Below are 15,440 nucleotides of genomic sequence, written 5' to 3'. Positions count from 1 at the left end.
TATTTTTGCTTTTTAATAATAGTTCTCTTCTAACTCTAAGAAGGGAACCCCTTCTAAAACGGGGAGAGCAGTGGAGGAGCCAAAGAAATAGAAAATATAGGGTTCCAAAATATAATTTATTTCACATAAAAACCGTCGAGTTGTTCGGTCCCTCCCAACATAGTCCTTAAGTCCGTGATGTACCGCCATTACCACCCGACGTCTCTCTCGGATGACATAAGGACAAATTAGTCAAGTGAATAGAATAGAACAGAATAGAATAGAATAGAATAGAATAATCCTTTAATATATTTAGATCATGGACAATAGTTACCAAAGCAGAGTACTGTACAGTTATTAAAATTAAAGTACAGATAAGTGGCAAACCCAGGTTGTAGTGTGCAAACAGAGCAGGATACTGAAAGATGTTTAAATAGTTAAGAATATTTAGAATAATTAGAAAAGTGCAGATTGTGTATTGTACCTGTGCATTAAAAAGTAGATATGTAACTTCCAATATATATCCAATATAACTGTTTTTTTAGTTATAAATTGAAAAAAAGTAATGTGCAAGTTATAACAGTAGAAGTTGTTACAGCACTGATGTAAACATCTATGTTTGTTGGGAGCAGCTTTGATTGTACAGTCTGACAGCTGTAGGGAGGAAGGACCTGCAGAAACGCTCCTTCATACATCTAGGATGCAGCAGTCTGTCACTGAAGGAGCTCTGCAGTTCAGCAACATTTACATGCAAGGGGGGGGGAGACTCTGTCCATCAGAGAAGTTATTTTGGCCAGAGTCCTTCTGTCTCCCACCACCTGCACTGGATCCAGGGTGCATCCAAGAACAGAGCTGGCCTTTCTGATGAGTTTTATCCAACCCCTACCTCTCAGCTGTCGATAAACTGCTGCTCCACCATACAACACTGTAAAAAATGACGGATGCCACCACAGAGTTATAGAATGTCTTTCGAAGTGCTCCCTGGACTCCAAATGACCTCAGCAGCCTCAGCAGGTAGAGTCTGCTCTGACCCTTCCTGTAAAGAGCATCAGTGTTGTGGCTCCAGTCCAGTTTATTATTCAGGTGAACACCCAGGTACCTATATGAGTCCACTATCTCAATGTCCACTCCCTGGATTTTTACCGGTGTCAGTGTGGTGGGTCAGCGTCTCCGGAAGTCCACCACCAACTCCTTGGTTTTCCTGGCGTTGATCAGCAGGTGGTTCTGCTGGCACCAGTCCACAAAGTGCAGAGTCCACTGTCTGTACTCTGAGTCATCCACACCTGTGATGAGGCAGACTATGGCAGAGTGGTCAGGAAACTTCTGTAGGTGGCAGCGTGGTGAGTTGATGGAGAAGTCTGCAGTGTAGAGGTAGAAGAGGAACTGTGTCAGCACAGTTCCTTGTGGGGCCCCCATAGTGCAGACCAGCGTATCAGAGACACAGCCCTGTGTCCTCACATACTGTAGGCGTCCTGTGAGGTAGTCCAGTATCCACTGGGACATGTGGTGGTCCATTCCTGATAGCTCCAGCTTGTCTCTCAGAAGTCGTGGCTGGATGGTGTTGAAAGCACTGGAGAAATCAAAGAACATGATCCTCACAGTGCTTCCAGGCTTCTCCAGGTGAGTCAGAGCTCTGTGCAGAAAGTAGATGATGGCGTCCTCCACCCCGATGCCAGGCTGGTAAGCAAACTGCAGCGGATCCAATGAAGACCTCACCAAGGGGCGCAGATGGTTTAGAACCAACCTCTTGAGGGTCTTCATCAGATGTGATGTCAGGGTTACCGGACTGTAGCTGCTGAGGTCCTTGGGATGGGAGGTCTTTGGTACCGGTACCACGCAGGAGGTCTTCCACAGCTCTGGTACTTTCCCCAGTGACAGGTTCATTCCTCACTTGAAGTGCTGAGATAGAAAGAGTGGATTTTGGGAGAGGGGGGTGTATGTTGGAGTCCACCCTTCCAAATCCGCCCCTGGTCCATGCTCACTAGTAATTAGGATACTGTAAATGCAGAAAAAGGAAATCCAGTTATCTTCTAAATTGCATAAAGTTACTAAATCCAAATATGTTCAATACAGTGAAAAGGTCTTCCTTATTGCTTACTTTTTGCATATTTGTCACACAAAATTTTTTTATATTAGACAATGGTACCTCATGGGACAACACAGAAGAACCACCTCGACAGAACAAGACTCAGCTGTACATCTGCATCTAAAGGACAAAGGTCACTCTTTCGTGAATGCCAGTTTCCACGTTTTGGACTGAGAAGACAGATGGTTTGAAAGAGGAGTGAAAGAAACCGTCTATGTCCACTGCAAAAGGCCATGTTGAACAGATGGGATGGCTTGCAGCACCGTGTGCCACCTACAATGCAGTCTTAGGATCCCTTCCCAGGAGCCTTAACCCCCACTCGCCTCTTGCTTCAGGTGACCCCAATAGATCACATGATAGAGTGAGGTAAGATCTCATAGTGGGTTAACCTGAAACCTCTGGTGGTAATGACACACGCCTTTTTTTACACCTTGGCTCATGTGATGAGGCACATGATAAACCTTCAGTCAACGACCCTCGTTGACGCGGGAAAGCGCCCGTCATTGGGTAATTTTGGTCGGTTGGCCCTCCTGGGAAGGTCCACCACTATGCCAACTTTTCTTTATGTATTGATAATGACTCTCACCATGGTTTGCTGGAGTCCCAAAGCTTTAGAAATGGCTGTGTAACCATTTCCAGAATGACAAATGCAAATTAATGTATTTCTCATCCGTTCTTGAGTTTCTTTAGATTGTGGCATGATGTCTTTTTGAGATCTTTTAGCCTACTTCACTTAGTCAGACAGGTTCTATTTAAGTGATTTCTTGCTTCAACAGGCAGTAATCAGCCTGGGTTATAGCTAGTGAAACTGAACTCAGGTTTCCAAAAAGTTATAGTTAATCAGAGTTAATTCATAATTTAACAAGAGAGCCAATTACCACGGAAACCAACATAATACAGAATCCCTTACTGTAAAAGGTGGAAAAGCATCCTATAGCAACATGAAGTAAAGAGTGCAGACACTTTACATACAGTAAAACAGTATTTATTACAGGCTATATAGTAAAATAATATCAGGTTTACATTGTTTGACTAGCAAACATTTGCAATAGTATCAGTGGAAGTATTACACAAAGAATTAAAAACAGTCAGTTGTGTAGTATATGTTATGGTTCTATTTCAAATTGTGTACAAAAGAAGCAGTTCTTTAATAATAAAACTGTAACTTGACAACAGTCAGTAATGGAGCAAAATGACCTTCATACAAGAAAATGTAATGCCATGTTTTAGGAGTTCTTTCACATTACGTGGGTTAAAATCACTGGCATGTATCAACTGCCAGTTTAAAACTTGTATAAACAAATGTACATCTATAATAAGACATCTAGAGTGCAGCTACTTAACAGGGGCTTCACATTTTTACATTGTTTCATAGTGAAAGTTTCTCTCGTGAGAGTGAGTCTCATTGAACAACTTAGTTTGCATGCAGCTGACTCCTTTCCATCTCCATAATCAGATTATTATCAGCTGATAGTTAAAGCCAAACAATACATATCAAGAAACTGCAGTTCAAAAGATATTTTCATCTCATCTTTTCAGCCTTAAGTCATCCCACCCAGTACATTTCACAGCCACAATACATTAGATTTATGTTTTTAATTAACCTGATCAAAAAAAAAAAAAACTAACTACTTGTATTTTTATTTTATATTTGCCTCTACCTCAACAGGGGCTGCAGATAGATAGTAGCCAGTAAAAGGCAAAAGAATTAGATTTTTATCTTAAGAGACTCATAATGATCCTAATATATTGGTAACTAGTATGTTTTGTCATTCAATATAAAGGACTTATTCTGTACGGCTATATTACTGAACTACTGAAACCTCTTCCTTACTGTCAGTAAACAAGAGGAATTTTTTTCAAATATATGTGGCTCAGTATGGGCACTGTAAGAACTGTGTTTCCCCTATGAGGGCTGTAATTAGGAGGTTACTGCAGCAAATCTCTTAAAAATCTAACTTAAATCTGATCACAGCACAAGCAACTCTGGACAATGGACTGTGAATAAACATCACTCAACTTAAATTAAGGTTCCTTTTTTTAGAAATAAATCTAATTCCTCCTTTCAGGCAGGGAAAACCTTTCATTTGCAACATTTCTTTAACTTTTTTAACTTTATTGGATTATGGTGCTGCTCTTTATGCATGCATGCACCACTAAAGAAGTTAGGTACCTGTGTGCTCTTCTTTATTAATGGCTGTGAAAATTGTGCACACTGGTCTTTGTACTGCTATTAAGTGGCTACAGCTTAATAGCAGTACACAGAACAGTGCTTAACAGCAGTCTTTGGACATGCACGTCGCTGTTTGTCCAACGATTTTTGGATTCATAAGCTTATACATGTTCATCTCTCCCTGGGCTGGTTTCCTCTCATATAATCAATACTGCATTTGCTTTCAATATATTTTACAAATGTTTGTCCCAAGATTCAAAAACGAGTGAAGGAATATTTTTACTGTTTTGGTTCATTTGCAGCAATTTCAAACCAAAAAGCTCAAACAAACTGGCTCTGCACGGCATACACAGTCCCCCAGTCACAGACAGACAAAGTTAGAGATGACGCAGTGAGAAGAACTGTACTCATGTGGACCAACAAAGAATAGCATATCTGTAGGGAACACTTATTTATACAGCATTAAATAATGAACTGATGCTAAATCTGACTTTACAGTGAATAAATCAGCATTTTTATACAAAGAGCTCTTAAAAAGGAGACGGCAGAATAAAAAACCTCTCAGAAAACTATGATTTAATAACTGCTGGGATCTTGATAAATGCAGAAACCAGTTTAAAAAGCAGTCTTTCCTGTGATAAAAATGCAGCACATAGTTCCCAAACCTGTCGACAGGAGGAACCCTGCAGCTGAGATTCCCGGACAGCTATTCACACTGCAGCCTCATTTTCCTCCTGGCTCCCTTTACTCTCCTCTCCCACTCCACCACCATCCATCATAAACCTTTGTTGTAGGTCACCACCTTGCAATCTGTTGCCATGGCAATCTCCGGCTCAAGGCAAGACACCTCGATCTGCCAACAAAAAAAAAAGGAGAGTGAAAGAAAGCAAAACAAAAACCATGAAACCAAATGTAAGAATTTAGCTCTTCTCTCCTTCTTTAGCCTTGAAAGTCATTTAGATTTTTAATTAGATGCTGGAATAAAAGGATGTGGGTCGGGGCTCTGCATGTCAAGCTGTGTACATGTAATTTGAATTTTTGCACAGCTGCTCCCTGTGCCATCTGGCCTTGAAGGCAGCAGCCCGTCTAACAGTGTATGTACTGTACCTGAGACATCTGGGGGAACAGACTGATGGCCACGGGCAAGGAGAGGCCAAAGGTAACCAGGCACACAACGCTGTGGATGGGCAGCAACAGCCTGCGGTTGCTCTGCAGAAATCGCAGCCTACACAAGTCAAGGCAGAGATAAAAAAGAAACGTGAGCGTGCTGTGTGGATCGATCCCAGATGACTCCTGCAAAGCTATGAGTTATTTTTGGATCTGGAGAAAAACATCATGTGCAGATTTGGGGGAGCTATTTCTGCACAATTGGAGGGTGTGAGATTTATGTGTGTGTGTGAGAGAGAATATCATAAATCTGACTGCAGATTCTTCTTTAAAGCCACAAAGTCTGCTTTAGTTTTCTATTTGTTCTTATATTGTCTGTCTTTTACTCTTGTGACCTATGACTGAATGGATAGTTTAGTAAACACTTTGGGGCACAACACATGTCAGCTTTGGTTGAGTACACACAAAGATTTTTGCGGCGTATTTTTAGACCAAAGACCAAGTAGACAATACTGAAAAAGAGCACAATTAAAGCAATGGTAAAGCAGTCCCAGTTTGCAGCACAATGACACAAAGGAAACTACTGTAATGGATTTATTGATTGCTGATTGTGTTAGAGTCTGACTTTGGATAACCATCAGGAGGCAAAAACATCAAAGCTGATAATACAAAGCCCTGCATCTGCCAGATTATTAAATTATACTGTAATTAAAAGGCTAACTGAGGCTTACTGTTCTTTTGCCATGATTTGATTTAGTCACAGTCATACTGAAGTATCACCAGCACTGCATAAGGCTCTAGTGTTACTTCAGTTTTGACTAAATGGGTGGTCACTGCATTTTTTTGTATTGTAGATCGAATAAAAAGCATCATTACCCACAACAGCATTCATAAACGTAAATATTCTATATTAATACTTTTTTTTTTTCATTTGCTTTTCTTTTTTGTTTGATTTGTTTTGTTGGAAAACTTACTGCATTATATTTTTCATTCTGATAACTTTACATGTTTGAGGTTTGTGCTGTTACTGTTTAAACTGTGCCACATCTCTCTAGGAACTTTTGGTAGCAGCTTTATGTACTTTTCTAGACCAACTGATGATCTTCCATCAAAGAAAAAGCAACAACAACTAACAACAACAAAAGTAAGTCACTAGTTGCAACCCTAACAGGAAAAAAAAGTCTTAACAATGTATTTCTGCACAAACCTCTCGAGGTAGGACATAATGATGGGGGGCAGGACGAAGATTGGCATTGGGAGGACCACACGTGTAAAGGCAGTTTCCATGATTGCCTGGGGATAGAGAACATTGTGCACATGCTCCATTTCAAACACTGAGTTTAATTTTATTTTTTTTTCATGAAATCAGATGGCGTTTGGATTTCAAACGAGAATCATGCATGCAAAAATGGAAAAGAGCCCTCACATGTCTTGCAGCAATTTTGGAGGATCCCACAACGTTCCCGTTGTTGTCAAGCACATCGATCCCCTCGGATAGCTCATTGTGTCTCATCAGGCCCACGTTACAGATGTTTGCACTAGCTGGAAAGGGAGAGGGAGACAGCTCAGAAATTATAATACATTTTATTGAAATCCTGTCTCAGAGTGACGAAGATGCTGAAAAGATCATGCACTTATTAATTCCAGGCATGACTATTGTAATGTTTTATTAGGTCACTTTAAATGTCCCTGAAAAGCTTTCAGAAAGAGAAATCACATTTCTTCATGTTCAGTTTCTCTTCACTGGCTCCCTGTTATCAGAATTGAATTCTCATAAAAGACATAATCAGCCTCCATCTTATCTTAAAGACCACATAGTACCGTATTACCCTAACAGAGCATCACCCTGTGACTGAAGGCTTACTAGGGATTTATGCTTCAGTGGGAAATCTACACCATTGGTATGTCATAACTGCAAACTTCTTTGAAACCCCACACCGTAACCTACGGCATAACCCAACCTGCACGTCCCTAGAAATGTAACTACATTTCAGGTTGATGCAGCTTGCACCTATTGTGATTGGCCTATTCAGCACTGTCCATTCCTCTTATGTATTTCCGGTTACTTTTTCCTGATTGCTGAAATTATAAGAATAGAATTGAGTGAATGTACAAAGTGGTTCTCAGCATTATCAAAAGCAGAATATCAGATACAACCTTCAGCTATCAGGTCTCTCTGCTATGGAACCAGCCCCAAATTTAGGGGCTGACTCTCCTGACTCTAAATTTCTTTCAAATTTAGAGTCAGGAGACAGACAAGCCTAAGATTACACCTGAAATGTACATTTTTCATAAAGCTTACAGTTCATGCTCAATTAGATGATCCTTCATCATCCTTTAGTTATACTGCAAAAATGTTGGGTTGCTGGGAGCTTCTAATGATGCACTGTTTCTTCATCAATCATGGCGGATGGCTGCCCCTCCCTGAATCTGGTTTCTTCCTGTTAAAAGGAGGGTTTTTTGTTCCCACTGTCGTCAAAAGCTTGCTTGTAGCGGGTAGTGTGATTGTTAGTTTCTAGCTAATATTCTAGGATATAAAATGAATTAATGCAGCACTTTTTGGTTCTTTAGACATGAGAAACTTTTCACACACAGCTTCATTCAGAGCTAGAAACATTCAGGAAACATACAAAAATAACTTATTAAACTTGAACATGAACTGATATTAAAATGTTGAACTGATGTTAACCAATTTGGTACAAAGTACCAGGGTGTTCAGTCAGACATGAAGCTGACAAAGAAGAAGAAAAGAGAGGCATGTCTTGGATTAATCTGTAGAACTGCTGATGTTCATGAGAATAACAAGTTCAATAATAAAAGGAATACATAAAATATCCTAGAGCAATCCTATCCTAGTGCATTTTTAAACAAGATATAACATCAACCAGCAGAGGGCCACATGAAACCCACCCTCATCATAACAAAGGCTCCTTTGAAAACCTACCTACAGCTGGAAAGGGGACAAATCTCTGTATTATCATTCTGGTGGCAGGATTCAATTTATTGGCCTTCTGAATCAGCACATTCAGGCCCACCTATAAAATATGAAATAAATATCTGTTAAATCTCAGGTAATTCCAAGTAAAAACAGCTTTTTATACAGCCACACAATGCTGCAGTTAAAACATCTGCAACATGATAAAAGTTATTCCCAAAATAAACTGTATTAGTATTAAACCCACTCACTGCAATAGACACAGCACTCGTCACAGCTCCTGCGTAGCCTTGAATAAACTTGGATGTTGGTGTAGGCTGAAGAAAAACAAACAGTGTCACAACATTTGTATAGTTATTTTTTGCATTTTTTTAATTTAGTTTGCATGTATTCGCATTTTTACCTTTGTTGCATTACGATTCGCATAGTTCACACAGGCATTGTGACTCTGGTTCAACCACTGAAGAAAAAAGGAAGGGAGGAAATGAGGGAAGAGCCAGGTTTAAAGGATGAGCGAGTAGTGTTAAACAGAGCAGCAGCACTTTATTTTACAATGTCCCAGTGTATAACAGGTGGTAAAGCTTTGCATGTACCCAGTAAAAGTGCACTTACCAGATGTTCAAAATGGACAATAAATGCAATGATTTACAGTAAGCATGTTATTTACAGTACCTGCCATATAATGGTAGACACCACAGTCTGATTTGGGAGAAGAAGGCCAATGACCTAGATGAAATCAGGGAATAGGAGCTTATTTTTGGACAAAATAAGTTCAAAATCTCCTTTCATCTGTCCCCAAATTTGACCGTGTTCATGGACATCTGCACATCTAAGTACAGTTCTATGAAATGCATGGCTTTCATATGTGACTTACAATTGGTGTTCCAAATGGTACATAACCTGCACAGTGAAAACATGATTTTCAGTGTAGACAATGATGATACAATGGATCAACTCAAACAAGTTCCGCAAAGATCTTCATCTGAGGCCGTACCTGACATTCGAAATGGCATGAAGATCTTCTCTCCTGTGTCAGGATGAATGATGGCCTGCGTGCAGAGAGCATGAAAGCTTCCTCATGCCGCCAGCAGCCCAGAGACTTGAATGTATGAAAGGGCAGTAAACGTGGGCCAACTTACGTCCGATATAATACTTACCTGTTTGATCTTCTGTGCTTCCCACAGCTGAACATGTGAGCAATGCAATAAACCAAAAGAACTATAATTAATTATTGGGTATTATTATAAACTTCCTAAATGTTCCTTAAATGGATGGAAGATGTTATTCAGTTTGCATTTTCTATATTGTGAAAAGAATGTTGTGATTTCTTTCAGAAACAGATAATATTATGTCGTAACATTCACCTGAGCGTCAGACACTCCAGGTGGAAGTGAGCCATGTTTGTAGTCATCGAGGAGTTTGATGCATTCTTTTAGCCGTTTCTGTCAGCAAAGAGGAAAAAAAATGGTACAAGAATTAAAATATCTGTTTGCAAGAACAAGATGGTGTAGAATATGGAATTGTTCTGTATTACTGCAGATCTATACCTTAACTTAACATATATAAACAAATTTATTCACAGTACAGCAGCTTTCCATCTATAAATACACTTGAACATCACTTTGCATTTGACACTAAAATATTTAAGACTGCAAAAAAGCTTTACCTTGTAATTAATTTGGCATTTTAACAATTATTTGTTGTAGGGTTATAAGAAACTGTTCCATCATGTGCAAATGTCATGTTTAGCAAGTTGATAGTTGAATTTTTGACTTTTTTTTCTTGAAGAAGTCAAGCAATTACTCCACTGTGACATGTTTTAAGATGTCCAAATACAAAATGTTTTCAGGAATCAGGAATATCATTGTGAAATATGACACACAGATACGGATATATGGAGTTTTGTTTATTGTACAAACTGAGGGTGAAAAATTGCAGAAAAACCCTGAGCCCCTTGCCCACACAGCGAGGGGACCTGGTGGCTCAGTTATGCTGTGGAAGGGGGATTTTCCTGGAATGGTTTAAATCCACTTGTCCCATATTCAACTTTATCCCCTAATAAAATGTTTCTGTCCTCATGGGAGTGGTGTCTCAGGATGTCAATGTCACCATCCAAAGAGCACGAGGGGTCCCTGAATTAGAGTCGGATGTCTCGAGACCACTTTTACGTGGTCTCGGTCTTGTCTTGGTCTCGCTGTCTCGGTCTTGCTGTCTCAGATCGACATAGTGGTCGGGAGATTTGGAGTCAACAGTATCCATGACACACAACGTAACGTTCGATAATGTGTCATGCGCAAAAGCATCGGCTCTAAGAGCCGTGCTTAGAGAGTGCTTTGTAGTGAATCGGAAGAGTCGACTCCCATTGAGCGAGAGCCGGCTCCTCACTTAATTTCCTTTCGCTGCTCAGCTCTCACACAGTGGCTCAGCTATGCTCCAGTCCCTCCATATTGTGGCCAATCACATGCGAGGATATGGGATAATATCATTATGTGAAAAACAGAGAGGGTGAGAGACGCGACAGTCAAGTGGAGCGTGCGTCTGTCCTCTCAGTAAGTGAGTGAGACAGTAGACAGCGGTGAGGAGGGCTGTGCGAGTGCATCGCAAAAACACATAAATATGCCTGACACCTGTAAATGAAGCAGCATCTGGCTGCAGTTTAAAGACTTTTTTGTCTCAGTCTCGGTCTCGTCTCGACTTTGTTTTGGTCTTGACTCGGTCTGTCTTGGTCTTGGTCTTGTCTTGGTCTCGATACCCTCTGGTCTTGGTATTGTCTTAGTCTTGGTTTAGGTGGTCTTGACTGCAAGTCTACCCTGAATTGGCTGATGGGTACGAAAATGATGTGAAACGTATGACATGATCTTCACTATCATCCGCTCTCAACACAGTTGAACATAAAAAGGAGATTCACTATGTTTGATGGCACTCTCAGCCATCATCAAGTACAATGGCAGAACATCTTTTGTAAAATGCGATGTAGAGACTCAGTGCCGAGTTGCACTGAAGCAGTTCTGGCAGCCCGAGATGGCTGAACATCTTACAAAGAGACTTTGTTGTGTTTTTCCTTTAGTTTGTGACCTCTCTGTACAACTGGATGTTTTAGAGAAAATGTTACCTCTGAGACAAACAGAGTGCTCGGGTCAATGATGTCTACAAAGTGTCTCAGTCGACCAAAGAACGAACCCTGAGAAAGACAGCATGACAGAGTTAATCCTTAAAAATAGCAGGAAAACATGTTTTCACTCAAATACACACAACCAATACTTGACTTGTTCATGATCATGAAAAACACTGTTTTATCTGCCTCACAGCTACACTGATACAGTAACAGCTTCACACTATTTATGTGTTTATAACATCACATGTCTGCATCCTGTTGATTTATACTGACAGAAGAATATTTGCAAGGTCAAAACCAAGGTTCAGAAACACAGAAATGAATACACATGATCACGTTAATCAAGTGTTCAGTTACATTTTACTAACACAATTACTAACTGTTAATTATATTTTGAAGAATTCATCACACTGTTTTAAATATAATTGTGGTACAGACATACAGAAATCCCTCCACTGTGTTTTCATGCACTGTCTTTGTGATAAACCAAGGTAACTGTCTGTAGCTTCGTATTTACAGTAGAGATATGAGAGTCCATTTCATCGTCTATCTCTCAAGATCAATAAGTGTATTTGCCAAAATGTCACACTGCTGTTCTAGGCCTCTGTTTAAATTTCCATGCAGGTCAGTGACTCCTAGTTTGCTCTATTTGCTACATGAAGAATATAGTTGAAAGGTCTGTCTCATTAGAGTAAAATGTTTTTGGGGGGGTTTGTGCTCCAGAAGAAATGTCTACTTCAAAATGTAATTCACAACTTCTTTGCATAGCAGTTTTCTTATTATCATATGGAAGGAAATAATGCTGAGATGTAAAAGCAAATTATGTATTTTAAGATGAAAGTTTGGGGGAAATGCACCAGCAATCTGCACATTTATTCCAGTAAACATTCCTCCCAAGTGAGACTTGAAGCTGCTGGTCAAGCGCCCTGTTTTCTGTTCCCTTCACTGTCTCTACATCAGCATGCCAATTGCTAAGTATGTGTGCCAGCAATCTGAAAAGGCCCAATAGGAGCCTGTGCCAAGAGTCTCTTTGGCAAACCAGACGGGTGAAAACATGGCAGCTTCAATCAGATTCCGTCAGAGACATTTATCAGAGATGAAGGGAGGAAAACACAGCAGAATGACAGTGGAACTGACAAGTCTCTATTTTCATTACCTCTCTAGCACCAGTTTCAAATTGAAATGACTGGAAACAACCTTCTGTCCTCATAAAGACCGTAGGTGTATAAATCTATCCGTATCACAGCTCTGGGTTTTCTGTCACTGCCTCATTCCCTCATCGCATGTCTCCTCCTCTGACAGGCCATATGTGCTGCAGTGCTGTTTTGTAAGAGTGGGGCGAAGGGAGGATCCGTGTGAGGAGCCCGTGTTAATTATGCATGAGTTTCAGCTCCCTGGAGAACACACAACAAGGCTAGCAGAGATGGAGCGCGGCACAGAGCACAGACAAACCAAGCAAGATTTATGCTGATTCAAGGACTGCCCTAATTTTTAATGCTTTGATGCAAAGAACTAAAAGTATTGCAGCACCTTGAACAGCCCAACATGAACTGCAGGTTACTGATGAAAAATGAACGTCTTTGTGAGGATCAGAGGGAAAAGAGCAACGAAAAACTAATCGCGGGGCCGAGCTGGGGAGCCTTCGTGATGGTAATCAGTTAAAAAAAATTATAAATATCCTGAGACAAAGACTGTTAATAAGCTGTCACTTGGGCAGTCTGTGAACAATGCAATATCCTGTACTAATTGGTGCGTCCATGAATGAATTATGAAACAGATCCGGAGGCACACTCATGCATACAGTGCTTCAATCCTCCTAAATTAGATCAAGAGAGACAGATTGCGAGAGACAACATTAATTTGTGTCTCTTTTGGTCTTTTTGTCTGTTTGACGTCATCTTGTGTCTCTTTGTGTTATTTTACATCTCACCGTAGTCATTTTGCGTAATGCTGCATCCCTTCATTATCCTTTTGTAACTCTTATTTGCTGCTTTATATCTTTTTGTGGTCATTTTTGTAGTTTTTTTGGCAGGGGATGGGGGTACAATTTTTCCAGGGATTTGCTATTTAAGTAGTATGGGGGTTCCACTGGTTAGCACTTCTGCACCACTGAAAGAGGGTCCTGGGGTTAAACCTGGTTTTAGGGCCACTGGGTGTGGAGTTTGCATGTTCTCCTGGTGTTTGTGCAAGTTTTGTCAGAGAGTGCCAGTTCCTGCCTGTACTGAAAAACACTCCAGGGTAGGTCACTCCTGCAAAACACACTGCCTCTTGGTTAAACTGAATAACAAGTTAAGAAATAGAATGGAATAATAAAATAATATCTGAATAATATTTGAATGATTTCTGTGACTCTTTGTGCATTTCCTCAGTAAACATCTGTCACGTCAAATGTACTTGACCTGAAAACACTTCAGTAGTTGTGGGAAAATTTTCGCATATTTTCCTATATATTTTTTCTGCTGTCATGGTGGCATAATAATAACTGTATTGGTCGCTCATGTGAGTTGAGAGAACATCAGATTAAAAGCAGTTTAGTGTGACTTTAATTTACAGACTTTAATTTACACTCCATGCATGAAGACCTTACTCTGTGCATTGACATTATAACGTAAATAACTCCCTTAATACTGCTGCTCATTAAATGGGAATGACCACAGAATTAATTAGAGATGCGAGTTTAACTTGTCCTCAGCGTGCCATCGGAGTCATGTGAAGGACACATTATCTGTCAGGCCTGACTACTGCAAATTAATTTACGGAGGGAAAATTCAGTAATGAGCTTCAGACACTGGTGGAAGTCCAGTAACCTCGGACAAAGTGGGAGCAACAGCAGTCTGCAGGAAGCATCCTGGGGGTAAAAAAAAAAAAAAAAAGAAGAAGAAAGTTTGATTGGACTGGATTATTGTACAAGATGTTCCAACAGATACGTTTTTGAAGCCTAGATGAAAAGTGAAAATAGGAAAAGCCAAACTCAGACAGCCAATTATCGTGAAGATTTGAGAGAAAACGACCGACGGCGAGCTCTCAGTGTGTTGACTGCAGATCCGAACAGCGATATAACCGTGCATCGAAGAGGCGTGGAATCTCATAAAACACTGATATGGCACTGCCGACGAGAAATCATTTCCACTATAAAAACTGCAATAAAGTCAAAACTCATCCATCTCAACCAAGTTCACTAGCAGCTGGAAGTTACTGCGGTTTAAATAAAGGCAACGAAGAATCGGATCACAAATCAAAGCCAACTTTGTGCCCACAAACTGCCTCAGCATCCGGAACGGAGCGGCTGCAGGGCGGAGGATGGAGCTGTTTTCCACCGAAAAGCCTGAAAACAAAATCCCATTAACGGATGGTTAGCGGAGGATAGAGGGGGGCTTACCTGGTCGTATCGGGGTCTCCCGAGCTGGAATGCAGGACACGCTGCGGATTCCGCCATGACACTCAACTATTTATTTATTAATGAACTGAATCATGAACGGATTTCCAAGTACAGCGAACTACATTCAATGTATAACTAGTGAAGCAATGTGCCGCTAAGCCTGCCGGGAGATGTAGTTTTCTCATTTGCATTAACGCTGGCAAAGTTGAAGCGCATGACTACACATCCCAAATAATCGATTAGGTGAACGCTATTGCATAACTGTTCGGATTGATCTTGGGGAGAGATAACTGCTGATGCCACCATAGGTGTCAGATAGACCCAATTACTCATAATGTGAGGGGGCGTGGCCTGACGTCTGCAAGGAGTAATGATCGGCCTGGAGCGACTTAATAAAGAACCAGCAGCGACAATCTATGTTATCAGTCACCGCATTGGACACTTTCATTACCTCTTATCATGCAGTGGAGAGAAGCAAGACACTGCCGCTTAGGAAATTACTTCCATCTCAAAACAGCCAGAAAAATACAAGAGATTTTGTTTTTTCTCCTCTTATAACGCTGATACATATGGAAAAAAAAAATAAGAGGAAACTGAGAAAAAATAATAAATAAGCCAACTGTGGCATATGGAGCGAAATGTGCATAATAAATTTGGATAAATGAC

The 15,440-nt window shown here is 40.4% G+C and overlaps 1 protein-coding gene across 4 annotated transcripts; it reads right to left on the bottom strand.

Moving 5' to 3' along the window:
* Positions 1-3,034: 3,034 nt before the first annotated feature.
* sfxn5b (sideroflexin 5b) lies at positions 3,035-15,184 on the bottom strand. Of its 4 annotated transcripts, none has more exons than XM_003445186.5 (14): positions 14,775-15,184; positions 11,393-11,461; positions 9,645-9,722; positions 9,438-9,464; positions 9,275-9,329; positions 9,155-9,180; positions 8,953-9,006; positions 8,684-8,740; positions 8,532-8,597; positions 8,290-8,380; positions 6,772-6,887; positions 6,553-6,638; positions 5,346-5,463; positions 3,035-5,091 (listed from the first exon to the last, which is right to left on the bottom strand). In XM_003445186.5, the coding sequence occupies exons 1-14, from the start codon at positions 14,829-14,831 to the stop codon at positions 5,014-5,016; spliced, it is 978 nt and encodes a 325-aa protein (XP_003445234.1). In that variant the 5' UTR covers positions 14,832-15,184; the 3' UTR covers positions 3,035-5,013. The 4 variants fall into 4 exon arrangements, with proteins under 4 accessions (XP_003445234.1, XP_005467419.1, XP_025766485.1 ...); XM_005467362.4 differs by having other exon boundaries at positions 9,438-9,472; positions 9,653-9,722; XM_025910700.1 differs by lacking the exons at positions 8,953-9,006; positions 9,155-9,180; positions 9,275-9,329 and having other exon boundaries at positions 9,438-9,472; positions 9,653-9,722; positions 14,775-15,177.
* Positions 15,185-15,440: the final 256 nt, after the last annotated feature.

The sequence above is a fragment of the Oreochromis niloticus genome, linkage group LG2 (genome assembly GCF_001858045.2).
Source record: "Oreochromis niloticus isolate F11D_XX linkage group LG2, O_niloticus_UMD_NMBU, whole genome shotgun sequence".
Lineage (NCBI taxonomy): Eukaryota > Metazoa > Chordata > Actinopteri > Cichliformes > Cichlidae > Oreochromis > Oreochromis niloticus.
This window is presented reverse-complemented; position numbering and strand designations above follow the sequence as displayed.

Excerpts from the sequence above, each read along its gene's own strand:
- sfxn5b (XM_003445186.5), bottom strand. The coding sequence starts at position 14,831 with ATGGCGGAATCCGCAGCGTGTCCTGCATTCCAGCTCGGGAGACCCCGA. Across the intron at positions 8,741-8,952 it reads TGTCTACCATTATATGGCAG|TGGTTGAACCAGAGTCACAA; the intron begins GTACTGTAAATA and ends TTTTTTCTTCAG. Across the intron at positions 8,381-8,531 it reads CGAGTGCTGTGTCTATTGCA|GTGGGCCTGAATGTGCTGAT; the intron begins GTGAGTGGGTTT and ends CATATTTTATAG.